Here is an 18,455-nt window from a genome sequence, read left to right as displayed (position 1 = left end):
ATGAGTAATGGTGGTAGAAACTGTCCCCTACATGATTTTGCGTCGGTGAGTTTTTCCTGTTCTAAATTTCTAACAGTCCCATCAGCCATGTGTAGCTCATTAATCTACAGTGAAACATATCTTTAGAAGCTGCCAAAGCAACTAGAAAAAAATGTGTAGTCTAAAGAGGTTGGTGTTTAGCTAAAGGTCAGATAGAATTGTACAGGAAGCCTCTAAAGAAAGGAATCTGCTGAAGTCGAACTTGTAACAAATAATATGAGTTGCTGAGAAGCCACAACGTTTAATTATAAAGAAAAAAAGTCCCTGTAAATGGAGTGGACAGGTTTGCACAATTTTGTAAAGCTAAAATTAAAAATACGACCCTACAGCCGAAAACCCACAGTAAACTTCTTGGTTGTATTTAATTAACCCACAGTTGTTTGGGACTAATAGCCCAGGTTTTTGTTTGTTTTTAAGAGATTTTATATGGACTTTGGACAAAGTTTCATTAACACTAGTCTGCTGTGTCTTAACAACTTGGAAGGTTCTTGCTGCAGTGCAAGCTATTAGTGCACTGGAAAACATCACTATTTCTTTCAAGGGCATTTGGTGGTTTATAAGTGGATTGAATATACCTGTTCATGGATGACATTACAGAAATGATTTCTCTGCAGAGGAGCAAAGCCAAGGTGCGGAGAATCCACAAAGGGTCAGCAAGGGTTGCTGGCATTCTCCAAAAAACAGATAAGACTGGTAATCCAAAGCAGTTAACAGCGGAGGAGATTCCTTGTAGAAGATGCTCTATGTCCTCTTTGAAACTTCAGAAACACAGTGATACTATGACCTGGAAGGTGGATTAGCTGCTCCAATAGCAGCCTGAATAGAAGTAAAATGTGTTAAAAATTTAGTGACAAAATGTCACTAAGAGCAGACTCAAGTATAGGATTCCTTATCTTCCTCAGTTTTCTTTGGTCTCATTTTGACTTTTCAGTTTTACTTTAATTTCTCCTGATGTGTACGTTTCAATCCATAAAAGGTATCACTCATCCTCACTTGAGTCTGCAAGAAGCTTTCTGTATGCAGCTGATACCATGCAAAATAAATCACTGTCTTTTCAGATAGGGACAAAAGAGCCTCTGAGATTCTGATTGTGTAAGTGTGACTAGGTCCAAAATCAACCAGTTCATTCCTGCACGGCAGTGAGCTATGCAGAACATGGCAGCCTGCTAGTTTCAGTACACCAGAGGTTTTAAGTTCCTCTCTAGTCACCAGAGAAATGGGTACCACAGGGCAATCCAGGTCTCGGGTGGGATAAATGGTTCCCTAACCTGCCCTTTTCACTAACAGAAGATGGAGCTGAGGATACCTGTACCCCTAATTTGGGAATAAATTTAAGCAGGAGAAACCAGGCCTTTATAGTTTACTGGATTAGGAACGTATATTTACATTTTCAGTCAGATTAAGTTCCTAATTTCCATACACTATAATAGATTTAAGGATCCACATGCTTTTAAGGATCTGGCATTAGTTCCCTAAAATCCTGCTTTGTTGCTCTTCTCTGAGCACCACAGAGCGCGAGACCATATAACGCAGTCCTGTGCAACACTGGAAGATTCACTTGGAAGGCTTCAGTTTTCCCTCTTTCCAAGCACTCCAGCCTTAGCTCAGCTATAAATGAAGCCGTTGTGCGCACTTTGGTTTTGTTTCTTTTAACCGTGACTGAGTGTGGCTCAGGAAATGAGTCTTTTCTAATTGTAAAAAACATGGCACATGAAGCATGAAGATTCTGATCAGTTCCTGTGTTCTTCTAAAATCACAGCCTCCATAGCTCTGCCATCTCTGTTAATGTGGATTTTATTTATGTGGAGCTAATATACAGGCTGTGATGTAGCAAGGAGATTCCAGTATAGATGTAGTTTTTGGAAATACCACGTGTGCTTGGCTGTCTTTTATTATATAGAGATGGTTGATTTGACTGTCCAAACGGAAGAGATACAAGAGGGTTTCTCTATTACCAGAGGCACTCGGTGTTGAAAGCTGAAAATACGTGAATCGTTTCATTATTTTAGAACAAGACTTATAGAATACAGGGGTGTTTGCTGTCCCGAAGATAATTTTACCTGAACAGTACACTGCCAGAGAGGAAAAGCAAACTATAAAAAATATTTTTTAAACACAAACGTAATTTTCTGAAATAAAGCACTGCCCATAACCAGCCAATAGCTGGGGTAAATGTACCAACCATTAACTGATACTAATTGGGTAAGTGTCCACAAAGGAGTCTGAAAATAGCGTACAGCCGCTCTCTCTCGCTTGAGAACTGCCCGAGAGGATTCTTCCGCATCGAGAGGAAGCCAGCGTCAAGGTAGCAGATTCTCCCCTATGCAGAGTGACTGTTCTGGGAGCAAACGCTGCCAAGGACACGGTTCAGATCTCTTGGCTGGCAGCCAGCAGCTGGAGCGCCCATTCTGGTTGCCAGTTCATAACACGACGAGCTCAACACAACCCCACAGATTTTTAAGGTAATCTGGCCAGTGGAGCATTACTCTACCAAAGGGTGGTCTCGAAATCAATCACAGCCTTTGGCAAGTCTGTTGCCCTACAATTGAAACCAGACATGTTTTCAGTTCATTCTTTGGGTTACTACTGTTCAATGGTGATTTACAAGAGAGTGTGAGCTATGGCAATCTCTCACGCAACTTTAGATATTCCCTAAACGAATGCACATTTAGAAATCTCCTTGCTCTAAAACAATGGCTTATAAGAAAAGAATATTTAAAGGGAAACCATCCTTAAAAATAGGCCAAGCTGCCTTTCTTCAACATTCAAAAACACTGAGGCGTCACTCTGTAAACAGTGCAAGTAAATCCAGCAGCAGAAAAATCCAGTGGAGTAAAACCCACCTCTAGATGGGAAACCAAAATATGCTCTTCCTGTGTGATTCTCTCAAGATAACGTGTCTGGGAGGCACTCAGTTTTCTCATTTCTGTCCTAGTTTGAAATGCATTTAGAAGACCTGTTCGAAAGACAGCAACATAGAGTTTCTCAGTAGCAGGCTGTATCGAATTACAAAATAAATATCACCAGTAGCAGAACACCGCTACGTTCAATGTTCTCTCATTTTAAACTACTTGTGTGTGTCTCAGCATTTACAGTTGTGATTTACACTTACTCTGGAGAAATAAAATGAAATTATATGGATGCTGATGAAGATTTAGTCTGAGAGGGTTGCAATCTGGAGTATACATACAAGAGGCTTAATACTGGACACAATTTTGTTTCCAGTCTTTCAAGGAAGATTTCTGCATATACTCGCGAATGTAGATTGCTGAAATCATCAGAAGTGGTTCCAGAACTTGGCTGTCTTCACGGAACAGCCAAGTGGGAACTCCATGTGTCTGGGTCAGACAGCAAGTTCTGTTTTGAATACAGGGCTTGTCTGTCTCCTCCTTTTACCCCTGTTCAGCTGTTTCATCAGCCATCTTAGAAAGCACGAGAAAACAGGAGCTGAAACAAGGAAAGAGACCTTGCTCTAAAGGAGAATTTACATGTAGAAAGAAAATGAGGGATGTTCTGAGGTGCTCTAACAAGAGTGGGCTTGAGGTGTGATGAAATAAGGAAACATACTGCACTAGGTGCTCCACATAGAGAATAGAGTCCACTGGTCTAATATTTACCACCCAAACAGCTCAATTAAATCAATTTAATAATAAATTATGTCATGCACGCTTCTGGTGAACAATGCTTCCTCAATTGCAGCCATGGCATTAGAGCAAACAGAACTATATTGGGAAAGAAAAACAACCATCTACAACACTGGCTTGGGAAAGGCAGATCAGTTCTTGGATATTAGTTGCAAACCAAACCCTCCTGTAAATAGGAGTAGCTTGAGGTGCCTTTGACCACAGCCATCCCCTCTTCCTTTTTATGGCCCCCTGTTCAGGCTTGATGGAGGTCTCTACCCCAAGAGCCACGCAGGTTTGGGCACCCTCCACCCTTCCCAGAGGAACTGCTTTTTCATGGCACAATAGAAAAGTTCCAGCCAAACCCCTTGCACTAGCCTTCCGTCTTAGTAGGTCAATACTAAGCAGAACCTGTCTGGGCTTGACATTGCTTCACATCCACACAGGCAGCACTGGCACTCTGGCTGGTAACACACACCAAAAACTGAAAGCAGGTTGTTGGTTTTTTCTTTTGCCTGAAAACCAAACTGAAAGCACCTGTGCTCATCACTGTACCTTTAATCTAGTATTATTTACAGATTCAGCTTGTATCATTGTGAAAAATATCTGAGAGGACTTCTTTACCTATGCACCAGGAAATAGGGATAATAGCATTTTTGTTAGTCTGTTTCAAAAAAAAAAAAGTAGTGTTTTTTTCAAGAAAGGATCCATCCGCACATTTACAGAGTTGATGCAGGTTTAGCCTGGAGCAGTCACACACAATCCCTGGGCCAGCAGGTGCTGGCCAACGGCTGCCTGCAGGGCACCGGGTGCCTTCTGAGTGTGCCCATGACTCAGTTCTGCTGGTATTTGCAAACCCGACAGCTTTAGCTGAATGCCCTCAGGCGTGTCACTGCTCGCTTGGAGCTTGTGGCTTGCCCCGCATAGTAAAGAGAGAGACTGAGGAAATAACGGCAAATAACCAGAGCACGTGCATGAAGTTACCAACATGAAAAAAAACATGTACATTGTCTTTTGATAAATTCTAAATACTATTTCATTAGGGCTTTTATAGAAGAGGTAGGTAAGTGTTTGCAGAAGACTTTTAGCCTAAAGACTTCTAATATAAAATATGAATTACTAAAAAAAATACAATTCTGCTGCATTTTTGTATGTTCCTTTTGTAGTGAACGTTGATGGATAACTGTAGTACTTAATATTTTCATTTTGTTTAGTTTCCAGCTTTAAGTTATACCAGCGTGCAAAGCATGTGTATGGTGAAGCTGCCAGAGTGCTGGAATTTCAGAAGATATGCAGCGAAGCACCTGCCAATGCAGTCCAGCTGCTGGGGGAATTAATGAACCAGAGCTATATCAGCTGCAGGGAGATGTATGAATGCAGCTGTCCTGAACTGGATCGGCTGGTAGACATCTGCCTGTAAGTTCTGACCACAAGGAAGAGTAATCGCCTGTTGAGAATATTGTTTGAATTGATGAGAAAATATGACATCGTTGGCTATTGCAATTTTAAAATGAAAGTATTCTTGTCTCTTATTACAAAATTAATCTCCTGCAGGGACATTACATGGTCAATTGTTCCCCTACTGACATCTGTGTAATACTTTCAGATGAAAGCTGCAGTTTACGGCTTTATTACAGACTTTGCTTTTGGCCTGACCCATCATCACAAGTGTTACGTTAGACTGTTGGCTATTCTTTTTTTAAGTTGCAGAAGTAGTCATAACTGGTTTTCTTAAAACATCATCTTAGTGGTTCTGTTTGAACTCTTTTACTTTTTGTGTATTTCTTAACCATTTCAGAACCGCACCATGGGAATTCCAGGGCAAAAGCAACCTGTTCTACGTTCTTAGGTTGCCTTGTAATCATAACAGTATATGGAGCTATCACATTTTCTTCAATTAAAAAAAATACGTTGTCGAGGGTACCAGGTTGGTTGGACAGCATTCACCGTTTAAAAGATGAGTGTGTTAACTGGTACAGATGGCTGTCGCTGCTTCGCCTCTCTGCGTTGTGCGTCTGAGCATTCCCCACATTACTCAGTCTCCGTCTCTGCCCCAGCCTCATTCTTTCAGCTGGGTTCCCTAACTCAGTTTGCCAAGATAAAACAAGCCCTCTCAACTCCGAAACACTTTCCTTGAATGTCATTTTGTCCCTTCTCTTCTCCCTCTGTTCCTCCCCGGTTTCATATCCTCTAGCCAGAGTTTGAGAAATGGCATGAAGTGCGCTGGAAAGCACAGGTGTGGTGTGCAGCAGGCTCTTACTGCGGTAACTGTTACAGTGGATGATGAGATCTGGTATAACCATGCCTTAATACAAAAGGAAAACCAAATACTTAGTACTCACATGCTACATGGTATTCCATCCAGACCACAGGATCAGCGTGGAAGGATGCATACGTTTCAGTCCCTCTTAATTTCCATTTTTCTGGTACATTTAATCATAGAACAGACATCTTATGCTGACTCTGATCTAAATTCTGTGCCTATGGAAGGAATTCAGTGGTTGGTGATCATTTTAACAGTGACTTGGGGAACTAAACAGCTGCCCACCTGAGCTTTCCCACCACTACTCCATCCCTGCCTCAGCCACCTTCTTCCAGCCACTTCCCTCATTCACTTCATCATGGCTCCTGGTGATGCCATCTTCATACTTCTGCTCATCTGTTACAGTTCCTACTTCTTCATGGAGAAGGGTGTGCTTAGTTTGGGAGACAGCCCTAAGCCAGGGTGTTACTGCCCTACCAGAAAGGGAACGTGTTTTAGAAACAAATACTCTACAAAGCAAAAAGTACCCGATCCTCTTTCTCTATCTTTCAGTCTTGAAGAAAACAGAAACTGCTTCAATTTGAAGCTAAAAAGAAAAAAGAAAAGAATGAATACCTTACCACCTAAAAGTGAAATTTAGCAGCAGCTAAATAACTAAAAAATTAGTCTGGCTTATAATAAAAATATTGATTTTACAGACATGCAATTTTCCATTTGCCATATGCTTTCTTACTTCTCTACTCATGCAGATTATGAAGTTGTAATAACTGTTTACCAGGTTTGTAAATTGATAGAGTATGATACAGATGTTTACTTAGGTGTCAAGGTTTGAATAGGTTAGTCTGATTTCTTTTGCAGACAAGATGAAATGGCCTCTGAGCCAGAAAACTGCAAACTTAAAAACTGAACAGGAGACATTTGGACATTCACAGATGATTTGCATGTGGGATACACATGCTGGTTTGTGATAAAACACAGAGAAGCCCTGATAGCCATTGGACAGTCTGACTGTAATTTAGCAGTACAATTTTTGTTCCTTCTCTTGGGAGCCAATCCAGTACGTAACTCACAGGCTGTGTTCAGTTTGTTGTATCACGTAATGACCACATGATAGAATAAGCTATGACAGTCGCTCAGCGGGGCAATTCCACTATGGTTATTCCAGCTACTCAACGGGAACGCTGGTCTGCGTGTGAGAAGGGAGAACTGTCTCCAGAGTCAGCTGAAGACAGAAACCGCCCTACTGAATTACCAAATGTCTTGGGCTACCAGTGCAAGATACCAGCACTCCTTGTTCTGTGACACCACTGACAGAGGAAAAGCCCTAAAACTTAATATCTGCAGTGTTCTGAGGTGCCGTAACTCCCCAGCGTTGGTGCCTCAGTCAGCAGCATCTGACGACTGAACTTTGCACAAGTGAGCAGCCGTTGTAAGTGTCTTCACATCGGGTGTCCAGCTTGAGTCGCACTGGTAGGGCCTGTTCTCAGAAATGCCAGGAGAAGCCTACCCTGTTTCAAGTAGGGGAAAACAAGTAGGTGTGAACCGGTGAGATCTGCTCTACATCATGGAGTTACCTGCGCTACGTTTAACTAAGCTTAGCATCCATGCTAGCAACAGTCTGTTGCAGCGTGAAGCTCAGCACGGGGATGGAAATTCTCTGTTTCTCATTTATGCCGAGCTCTGTGCTTTCACAGCTAGACAGCTGCTGCTCCCTGAGCTAGCTTGGGTATCGTGACACTGGCTTGCAGGCAGTAGCACAGCCACAGCCGCAGAACCCAAAGGAAAGGAGTATGCGGTTAGGATTTTACTAAATTAAATTAAAATTAATCAGAGCGTCTCAGTTCCAGGGACCAAAATATAAATAGCGAAGGAAAAAAAAGTGATGTGTGTGCCCATGTTACATCAGATTTGTAACTTACCAGCAGCAGAGCCCACAGCTAGTGCGATCAGCAGAGCTGAGCACCACAGCAGAGTGTCACTCGTGTGACATGACTTCTAATTGGTATATTAGCATTATTTAATCTGGGATGTTTTCATTACGTTCATTGCACAGAAACAAATTATTTGCTCATTATTCTTTACAGTCTTGTCCCATCAAGAGTATTTCCAAAGAAATACGTCTTTCTGCTTCAGAAGTTCAATATTCTTTAGTGTTTTTCTGATTCTGTGATTAGGTTTCTAAAGTCTATAGCCATTCTAGATGAATGCAGTTTAAGCCAGCATCTAATATTTGGAAACTAATGGAAACAAGTCTGAACTTTTCTCAAGTTATACATTAAAAAACTAAGGGACATAAAATCACTGGTCACTCTAGGAAAACTTGGCTGATGTGTTTATAGAAATGGCCAGGAACTACATAAATTACATTCTTTACTTACAGTGATATACAGCTGCCCTGTAACTTTAAAAACCCTTTCCAAAAATACATTCCACAGAATTGCCTGAGTCTACTGCTGCTCTCTCCTTACAAGGTTTAAACTGTGAAGAATAATCTGCATATCCAGATGTTTTCTGTTTTGCCTAGATCTTTATGTTTTACTGTACAGCTCTGCCAAGAAAGACGGGGATCCATACTTGCTGTGGTTTGTAGTGCTGAAAACTGTAACCACCAGTTGGTCAGTTGGTTTTGTTCTTTTTGCAAAGACAGAAGACTTGCACACTCTGTAACCTGTCTCACGCTGCTTATAGCTGGTTTACCTGTAAAGTCTTTTAAAGTAAGTAATATAGAAGATTTACTAAACAATTAAGGAATAAAAACTCGATATGAGCTCCTGAATTCATTTGGTACCTTGGAAAATCTCTCAGAATCCTTGAGTGTTGCAAATAAATTACTTTCATTCCCTTACTCTCCATCTTTTGGTGGTGTAAATCCTGATAATTTTTGTGTTCTCAGCCACGCCCCTTACAGTTGGAGATAGCCAAGTCCTCTCTGATCACTTTTAAAAGATTTAAATTTTTTTACATTACGTCCAAATGCATTATGGTAGCTGAGACAGCTCCGCATTTTATGAAGATTCTTACCACTCCTGAGTTTTTTGAAGTTGCAGAGCCTAGAGTCATGGCACAATTTGAAAATTCAACAAAACGAACAAAAAGCACCCTACAAAAAGAAGTTTGCAACTCTTTCAGAGCCAAAAAGGCTTAAAGATGCTATTCAAATACACACTAGGATACAAAACAGACTAAGTAGAATCCCCCACTCCCCCCAAAATTATATATTTAAATCTCACCATGTTAACTCTATGCTTTCTGAATAGCTTGTTCGTAATTTTGAGTATTTGGAATTAACAATGTTGCTCTGATTTTTTCACGTCTTTCAGCACAATTATTTTTAAAATGAGGTACTACAACATCTTTCTTACTGCTTCCATATACCAAACTATGGGACTTCCATTTTTATTCTTCTTTCCTTTGCTGCAGTACTCATGTCTTTACTCTCATTTCCACACACCCCCTTCCTCTTTTTATCCAGTGCATACTGGAACACGATACGTACACTCTTTGAGAAGCAAAGACTGGAACTCAGGGCTGGAAGCCGAGAGCCCCCTACACTGAAGCACAGAGGCGTTGTCTTTCTCCTGTGCTCCGTCTCTCCCTCTGTTACTGGTCCTCACAGCTGCAGCGCAGCCCAGGCGGGCATAGGAACTTTCCCACGTTAAACCCACATCGCGCACCGCGTGGGTGAGCGCTCCACCCACACGGTTATTGCCTACTCACACTGCTCTTCATAAACGCCTGAGTTAGATGCCAGTGCGCAGGAAGAGCGTGTCTGGCCATGGATCCCGCTTTGCCAGAGGAGTCTAGCTTAGGACTGAACTGATCAAGACTCAAAAAAGACAGTTTCAGACCTGTTCCAAAGTTAACTGTCTCGCATTCGGCCTGGATACCTCCCATGCATCATATCTCCAGCAGACGTGCCATTTGGTGCTCACTTCGGAATTCTTGTAATATCAGGTAGCTCGCTTCAGGTGTTACAGCACTGCCCATCAAAACACCAAGTTCCTCAGCATGAAGCCCAAACTGTCTAATCATATCACCACGTTTGAAACTGTTAGCTGCAGTATTTTGAAATGCAGTGACTTCAGCTCTGAAACAGGCACATTTTCTGTCTACATTATGCTTTATTTCAACTAAGCGTTTTAAAATGACTCAGTAAAAACGAGGCATGAGCATGACCACAGAAAATTATGAAATCAATAAAAGGTTGAGAACAATTCTGAAGAGATTTCAGTTTCCTACCAGAATAAAAGCCAGACACCATCTGAAATATGAAGTTCTGACTGAGGTAACAGACCGAATGAGTATAGACAGTTGGTTTAGCAGACTTTGAAAAGTGGATTTGCCTTATGAAGTTGAGGGGAATGTCCCTGTTGATTGCAATTGAGACTGGGTTGGATCCTGCTCATTTTAGGAGGTTGCTCCATGGACCAGAAACGACAAAAATTGCATCAGAGAATGAGTGGTTTACAGGAATAACAATAAATAAAATAAAACACCAACAGGAAATAAAGAATGAACATAAAATCGAGTCAATATGAAGGGTGGCACCACACAGACATGCTGAAGAAAGTGTTTCTGTTCAAGAATAGATGTAAGCGTGTTTAGAATCAAACACATATGCATGTAGTTGCTTGAAACATGACCAAAACCTCGCCTAACCCAGCAGTACACCAGATTCATTTAATGTAAAATGCACATATGAAAAATTACCACAGCCTACTCAGAGTGAGCTGTCATTTTCCAATATGTTATTCACATGATGCAGTCTCTCTCTCAAAGACATTCTAGGACTGCTGACTCTCTCTGTGCGTGGATATTGGAAACATATCAAAAGTATTTGTTTGCAAATCAGATTAGATCTCTCATGAGAATAAGATTTCAAATGAGTTTTCTAAATCATCCTGTTCCGATTAGTTTAGAAAAGCCCCCAAGAAATTTATGACATGATATTTTCCTACTTTTTCTGAATCTAAGTAAAGATCAGGAACACAGGTAAGCAAACTAATGAAAATAATTCTACTGAATTCTAAAGAGATGCCGTCTGCATCGTGCAGAGTAACGGCAGGGGATTTGCTGTAGGACATTTCTAGCAGGCCAGTGTCTTGAGGCTGGGAATGGTTTATCTTTTGAATGTCGTGTGTTTGTCACTGTTCTTTCTATTCACCCTCCTTATTCAGAGCATTTCTTTTTCTTTTGGGACTAAATTCATACTTTACCTCTACTGCTGTAACTCTGTTAAGTTCATGAAGTTGCTCTCAAGAGAGATGCCTAACTCTGACCCTTCAGCGTAAGCAGACATTGCAGTGCAGTGACTCGGTATGACTTTTTAAGAGTTTCTGAACTCTCCTTTTCTTGACTAGCACGCTCAGCAGTCCTGCAGAAGCCTGTGAATCTTCAGCATGTTTTAGATCTGTCCTGAAAGAATAGAGCTATTTGTCTTTGCCACATTAGAAAATGGCCTGCATGCCTACATCCTGTGCAATTAGTTTATGAACCCTCTTTTGTTATTTTTGTCATGTATTTCTGTTTTCACTTCTGATGTCTTACGAATGTTGCTAACACAATTCCTTTCTTCTCCTGCTTTCTGCATCTCAGCTGTGCTGTGATCCTTAAAACAGCTGATGCTGAAGCATTATAAAACGAGGGTGACTTTTGGAACTGACAGAAATTACTATATTGCAGTTTAAAGCATCAGCATTTTTTTTTTTTTTGTCCAAAACAGTAACTGCAAACTCCTGTCATGTCGCATGCAACCAAGTTAGGTTCAGATGACACAGATGTGTTTCAAGTAAAGTATTCACTAGCTTTCTATAGGCGTTTTAAATATGACAAATTACCCCTTTTCAGTTTGTTTTACAGGATTTTTTTTTTTCTCTTATTTAGGCAATTTGGGGCCATCGGGTCACGTCTGACTGGAGCTGGATGGGGTGGCTGCACTGTGTCAATGGTGCCTACTGACAAGCTGAATACTTTCCTAAAAAATGTAAAAAAAGCATATTACCAAACCAGTGTCCAGAGGTTAGCACTGGAGAATACTCTGTTTGCTAGCAAACCTGGAAGAGGAGCTTTGGTTTTTGTTGAGGCCTAAAGAACGTAAAAATTTTAAAGAAACTATGTAGGGCATGTAGAACTGGCAGTACTTCTCATGCCACAGCAAATGAATGCCTTTTCTGTTTTTTATTGTAATGAGCAGTTGCTATTATCAAAATATATTTCTGAAGAAACGATTAAAAGAAAACTGTCTGATTATAAAGTCATGTCTTTTTTCATACTAAAAATATCTTTCAGTGTAAACTGTGATTTACAAAACCTATTGACAAAGAAAACTGAAATTGAAATAAAGATGCTTCTTTGTTACAGTGGGTCTCTCTCCTTTTCTGTTTACTGTCGTAAAAGTAATACCAGGTGGAGCAGTGGGCTGGTTCATGGTACGGTAGGAACCGTGCAACGTTTGCAGTGTGTTCAGTGCTTACTCTCTTCAATGTTGTTTTGTTTAGAGCATCTAGGAAAAACGGAAGATTCAACCGAAGCATTCAGAAAATTGGAAGGAACTTGCTAAACGTTAAAAGTTTTATACTCTCCTTAAACAGAATTATTAGTGTTGTAATTAACGATAATATTGGAGGAGCACTTGCAGGCCAAGTCAAACATTAGGAATACATTAAACAGGAAAACTTTCCTTATATGTTTCTTACATACCCTTGTGCAAGGGTGACTTGTTAAGAAAGTTTCAACAATGGATGCTATCTGCAAGCGGTACAACATGACAACATACTCCCCTGAGTGAATGAGTATGTAATGAAGCAAAGTTGGACTTTGAGTTACCCAAACACCATATTCCAAGTGTTGAATTCCAGCTCTGCTGCTACAGGGTAGAGCTTTTGCATTTTTATGCAAAACTATTACAAAGGATTAAACGTAATCCATTGACTGTGTAAAAAAGCAATTAAACTCTATAAGGAATAATTAAGGCGATAATTCGCTCAGCTGTACCAAGCAAAAGTAAATAGGTGTGACCAAGGGTGAACTCATGGACTTACTATTGACAAACTCCTCTCTCTCTCTCCCACTTCACTCCCGACAATCTCAAGGTTGTACGGCAACGCGTTAGAAGTACAGCATCCACAATCCACAGCCCATATCCTCAGTAGGAGTGACTGTGTTGCAGAAGGAGATGACTGTATGTCAAGATACCCCAAAGGTGGCCTGACTCTGCTTCCAAGTGGAAAATTAGGCTCCTGTGCCCTCTTCACTCACAGCACACAAACTTCCACTTCTCTGACATCTACAGTGAAAACCCAAGAGAAGTTTTGCTGGTGTCAAACCCCTGCAGCCGTAAAAGACGCGGCAAGACTGGTCCCTGTGCACATTTCTGTGATGGTAAGCACATGTTAACGTCCAGAAGAGATCCTAGGTACATGGCCCGTGCTAATCCAGGCCAAAACCAAATTCCTAGAGGTTACCAATTCTGTGAGAGGACTCTGCCAAATTTGAACACAGCAGATGAGCAACAGCCAATGCAAACTGCCAGATTGTCTCAGGAACCTCAGAGGCGACATACATGGTAACACTGTAACTAGAGAAGATTCCTGTTTTCTGACAACCAGGAAAAGAGGGCTGTAGATCAAGAAAATCAAGTACTCGAGAGGAAAAGGATGGGGTCTAGGTACAAAGGGGAGAGGATGAAAAGACAGGATTTAGAGAGGGGACGCTTAAAAGGATGCATTCAAGAAGGGGAAAGCAAGGGATAAGGGATACAGTTAAGAACAAGAGGTAGAATTATAGGAAGGTTTAATCTCAAAATATTCGCTATTACTATCTATGGAAATTGAATATCTTGTAGCCCATTTGTAATGTACAACAGATATGCTGTACGTTCAACTAATCTGTAAAGATAAGGCTCCAAAAAATCAAACAATAGGCAAATATCTTCAAGAATGCCCTGGGTTTGTTCCAATCTGCCTTAAATACAATCCTCAGTTTAATTCAGTGAGTTCCTGTTTATTATACTGTCGTAAAAATGGAGTACAACATAGTACATACCAACCCTTTCATTAATATATTTGCATTGAGCTTTAGTTCAGCTGGATTCATGGAAGCACTAATCGGGGTATAAGCAGAATAAAGATATACGAGGGGGTTTTTTTCTTCTTCTTTTGAAGTCGAGCATGACACACAAAGTCGTGGAATCTTCCCAAAAACATGCAGGCAAGTTTTTGGGCTGCAGTACACTTCAAAATTTTTCTGTCAATGAATCTTATAAATTATATTCTCATAAACAAAGAAAAGGAAAACAGAAAACTGGCACAGTATAAAAGAGTAAAACTGAATGTTCTAACTTCTGATTAATTTCTTTCCTTTCCTTTTTTATTGCTGCAATGTCTTTCCCATACTTGTGCTGAAATCTGCAAATAAAATTGGGACATAAACTTTCAATGAAAGACCTATGGTATTCAAACTATACATATAAAAATGGCACTCAGGCGTTTTTATTTACTGACTACCAACAAGAAGTAAATGTCTCTTTTTAAACAAAAAAATGATTCTGTTTTGGGGGGTTTTGTTTGCTTTTTAAGCCTTTGGAGACATTTTTCTATGTAACAGTAAAAAAATGCGATAATCAGAGCATGAGAATGATATACCAACAACGCGTAAGGTAAGCAGTGAGGATATTAGCAGTATTTCTAACAATAAAGCAAGAAGATTTTGGTTTGGATGAAGATTTCTGTGTATAAAGCAGCAACTCCTAAGCATGTTTCCTAAGCAAGTCTTTCCAGATCCGTGTTTTTAACAGCTTTTTCTGTCTACTTTTTCAAAATCTTCTGTCGCTAAAAAAAAAAAAGCTAATCAATATATATACACACACGCATACACATAAATATATATGGAAAACAAAATTAAATGTCAGAATACATGGTGCATCGTGCATTAGCACGAGCTGTGATCAATCAGTGGATTGAGATTTTATCTTATTATAATGTCTGGCTGTGATTCATTCAATCATGAGTTTAATCTTACTGTGCAGTAAATGGGCCCTAAACCTTTCAAAAAAGGATTTGGAATGGAGACCCTGGTAGACATCTAAGTGAAGTGACATTGCCTGGTGCCATATTAATACTCCGTTATTATCTTAATCCCATTGACATGTACTTCTTTGTCACTGCATTCACTGACTGTGTATCTTGTATGTAGGAACATGCTTATGCTCCGAAATAGAATGAGAGTAATTTTACTGTTCACTTGATGGGAGGGGATCGTTACTGTATGTTTGACGTTTGCTCTCTTGGATGCAGCACACACACACACGGACACGTCCATATGGCAATCCAATATATAGCAATTACTTACGTAACGCCTTCGGGAATATCAGTTCTAGTTAATGTGATCTGAATGCCAACTTTTATTTTAGTAACTGGTGTACTTACTTAGTATAATCCTTCTAAATTCCTCTCCGAGTCCATGTGTCTTTTTAATAACATCTTGATAGGTTGGAGCAACTGCTGTGCTACAGTTTCAGTCAAGTGAAAGATTTGTATTTTCAGCTCACTACGAAGTTTATTTGTGTGCTAAATCCCAATCAGATACCCCTGAACAGAGATACACCCAGAACAACACTCACAAGAGCTATCCTGTCCTAAAAAAAAAAAAAAAAGGCACTTGGCAAATCATAACTGTTACAGGCAGGACTGAAGCCGTGCTTTCTGATTCCTGTCACTGTATGCTTCGTCAAGAAAAATGAACTCTACGAAAGGACTTGTGGTGCAAAGCAATGACAGCGTTAAACCAGACTGGTAAGGCTTAGTGTCACAAGACCTGTGAATCACGCAGCATATTAAATTATATTTTAAATGCTAATTTTGAGGTGGAAGGCTGGGCGTTGATAAGAGACTAGTTCACAATGCAGAAAGGAGTACAATGGGAAATGTAAAACTGGGATACGGCCTTCATTGACAGATTCTCCCCGCGTGTACAGGACGGGCGGAGAAAGCGCTGCTGAGCGATGTTGCTGCCACATCTGTCCTACCTCAGCTCTTCTGTTTAGCAGCTTTTTCACTGAATGCTCTTCTGAGATTCAGTATCTCACAAAACAGAGACAAAAGATTAATTCTGTTCTTGATCATATCTCTTAGGCTCTTGTCCTCTGCTTTTGAACTGTATCAAAAGTAATTAACTATGAGATCCTGCAAGATTCCACTTCACAGCCTCCAATAGCAGCACCATGTTTACTAGGAGACAGAATGTACCCCAGTGCTGATGGTGGACAGTCCCTCACCTCCTCAGTAACCTCTCCTACTTCAGGACTGCAATATTCAGTCTAACCAAGGCAGTAGGAGCAAACTGTCATTGAAATATTTGGAACTGCTGTTTTATGGGCAGATTTTTTTTTTTCCTCAGGTCAGCTAAAATTGTTTTACTAGTAAAACTTGTAGATGAACGTTTTCTGGAGCCCCTGAAGTCTCTGCAGATTTAGTCACTGAGTTCAGCAGGACGTGGATTTACCCCAGCCCATACTCCCTAGCAAAAAGAGTTCACTCGGTAGGATAACATGCAGTAAGAGTTTGCATATAAAACCGACATGCCCAAAATCTCACACGTAATTAAAGCACTCGTGCCAAATGCATCATATGTGTAAGACTTACTAATGGAAAATCTGCAGAGGAGTAAAAAATGTTGAAGCTAATCAGATGACACTAAGGAGCTTTCAGAATTAATTGGCCAATAAAACATTCAAGATTGATTGCCAACAGCAGTGGTTCCTGCAGAAGCAACAAACTGGACAAAGACTTATACAAAAGCATTTGGTATATTTATTGGATTATAAGTCTAATGCATTTGGAGAATTGTTATTGTCTCCTTAAGCACTACTTTGTTGGCCAAAATTGCACATTAGTATTAAATGGGGGAAAAAAAATCCTCTCCCCACAAAAGCCTTTCTGCACTTGGCACATGAGGCTCAAATAACTCCATAAAGATTAGATGTACTTCGATCTGAAACACACGAGTGCCCAAGCAGCTGTCTTCTTTCCAGTCAAGCTGTGTGTGATTTGGAGTGGGAATAAAAACATGTTCTATCAGCCAATGATCAAGCCAGAAGTGAGGGTTCTTTTTTTAAAAAAAAAAAAAAACAAATTAATTTTTCAAGAGACACTGGAGCAGGTTTGTATGAAACTCTTGCAGCAGTTCCTTAGGATTATTATTAAAAGCCTTTTTTTTTTTTTGCCAAATTTCATATAATGGAGAATTTTATTCATGTTGTTCTACATTTTCTGATTTCTTATCTGTCTCTCATGTAACAGATGTATATCTGTGTGTTATTGTTGGCTAAGCAGTTCTGATTTCGAGCAGAATTTTTTAGTTGTGTTTCTATTGATTAATTATCAATAGAATTAAATTGTTCTGATTAAACGCTGAAGAATTTTCTACTCGCTTTCTCCCAGTCAACATCCTTTCTTGTAACTGTCTCCTTCCTGTCCAGGCTTCTGTCTAGAGAAGAATTACGACAAGACCCTATCCTTGAGGAGGAATTCAGTGAGCCACTTTTAAGCAGCAATAGCAGCTGCACGAATAAGGATTTTTTTTAATGAAAGTCTGAACCTAATTTCATGTTAGAAACAAAACTCTCATAGCTGAATTAAAAAGTCTAACAGAAAAAAACAAGAGCCAAAATCAGAACCAAAAGAGTCTAGCAAGGATTTACAGAACTTGTCACATAAAGTTAAAGCTCCACAGATAAAGCATAAACTTAATCGGAACCAAATACGAACGAGTGGAAAGATTTGGGGACAAAGGGCTAAAGATCAAGGAAAAAATAGCTATTGTGCTGTTTTTAAAGTTAGTTATGATCAGGCCTTGACCCTAAGAATATGTCCAGTTAAATGTCTGTGCAATTCCTTCTACAGCAAATCCAACTATATCAGCAGCAGAGCAGATGATGAGCTTTTAAAAGCCTTGAATTTTATTTTTTTTTTTCTTTTTTTTTCTTTTCAGAAGACCATCTGAGAGTGAGAGGAGGCCTGGGCAGCTTTTGTTTCTGAAGATCTGTAACCTGATGGTGGCCAATGGGAAGAGGGGGGCACTGCTGCAAATGATTTTCATTACTTCCTCTAGGGGGAATAGCTCATGTAAGCTGCTTTGAGAGACAGACTTACAGGTCTCTCCCTATCGCTGTTGAAAAACTCTAAAATGTATTGTCTTACCTGAAATTCATAAAATATTTAACTTTCTTGATTATGAGATTTCAGGGTTTTGCCTTCACAAAGCTGATTTTTGGTAAAGCAAATTAAATGGTTAAATAAATAAAATTTAATTGTCAGAAAGAAAGTAATGATTTGTGGGATTTCTTAGCGTTATAGTAAACTAGCAGCCTCTTGCACACAACCTGCTCTTGGTGGCCTCCTCTCTCCCCATCTTAGCCATGGTCATTCAGCAAGAAAAATCTGGCTGGATCCTTTGAAAGTGAGGGCAAAACTATGCCAAGAAACGCACATCAGCTACTTGAGTTGGGGGCCTTGAGATGTCGGTGCACATTT

The 18,455-nt window shown here is 40.0% G+C and overlaps 1 protein-coding gene across 6 annotated transcripts in view; it reads left to right on the top strand.

Moving 5' to 3' along the window:
- Positions 1-12,233, top strand: part of GALK2 (galactokinase 2) — a 49,844-nt gene extending 37,611 nt beyond the window's left edge. For 5 of the 6 annotated variants that reach the window (XM_086620070.1, XM_086620068.1, XM_086620069.1 and 2 more), the window contains 2 exons: positions 4,877-5,078; positions 11,809-12,233. In XM_086620070.1, the coding sequence (XP_086476196.1) occupies positions 4,877-5,078; positions 11,809-12,013 (407 nt within the window). In that variant the 3' untranslated portion in view covers positions 12,014-12,233. Of the gene's footprint in view, positions 1-4,876; positions 5,079-5,460; positions 5,855-11,808 lie in introns of those variants that run through there. The other variant, XM_086620067.1, reaches the window with a different exon arrangement.
- Positions 12,234-18,455: the final 6,222 nt, after the last annotated feature.

The sequence above is a fragment of the Tauraco erythrolophus genome, chromosome 14 (assembly GCF_009769465.1).
Source record: "Tauraco erythrolophus isolate bTauEry1 chromosome 14, bTauEry1.pri, whole genome shotgun sequence".
NCBI lineage: Eukaryota > Metazoa > Chordata > Aves > Musophagiformes > Musophagidae > Tauraco > Tauraco erythrolophus.
Note: the sequence above shows the minus strand (reverse complement) of the source record. Positions and strands in the feature narration are given on the sequence as shown.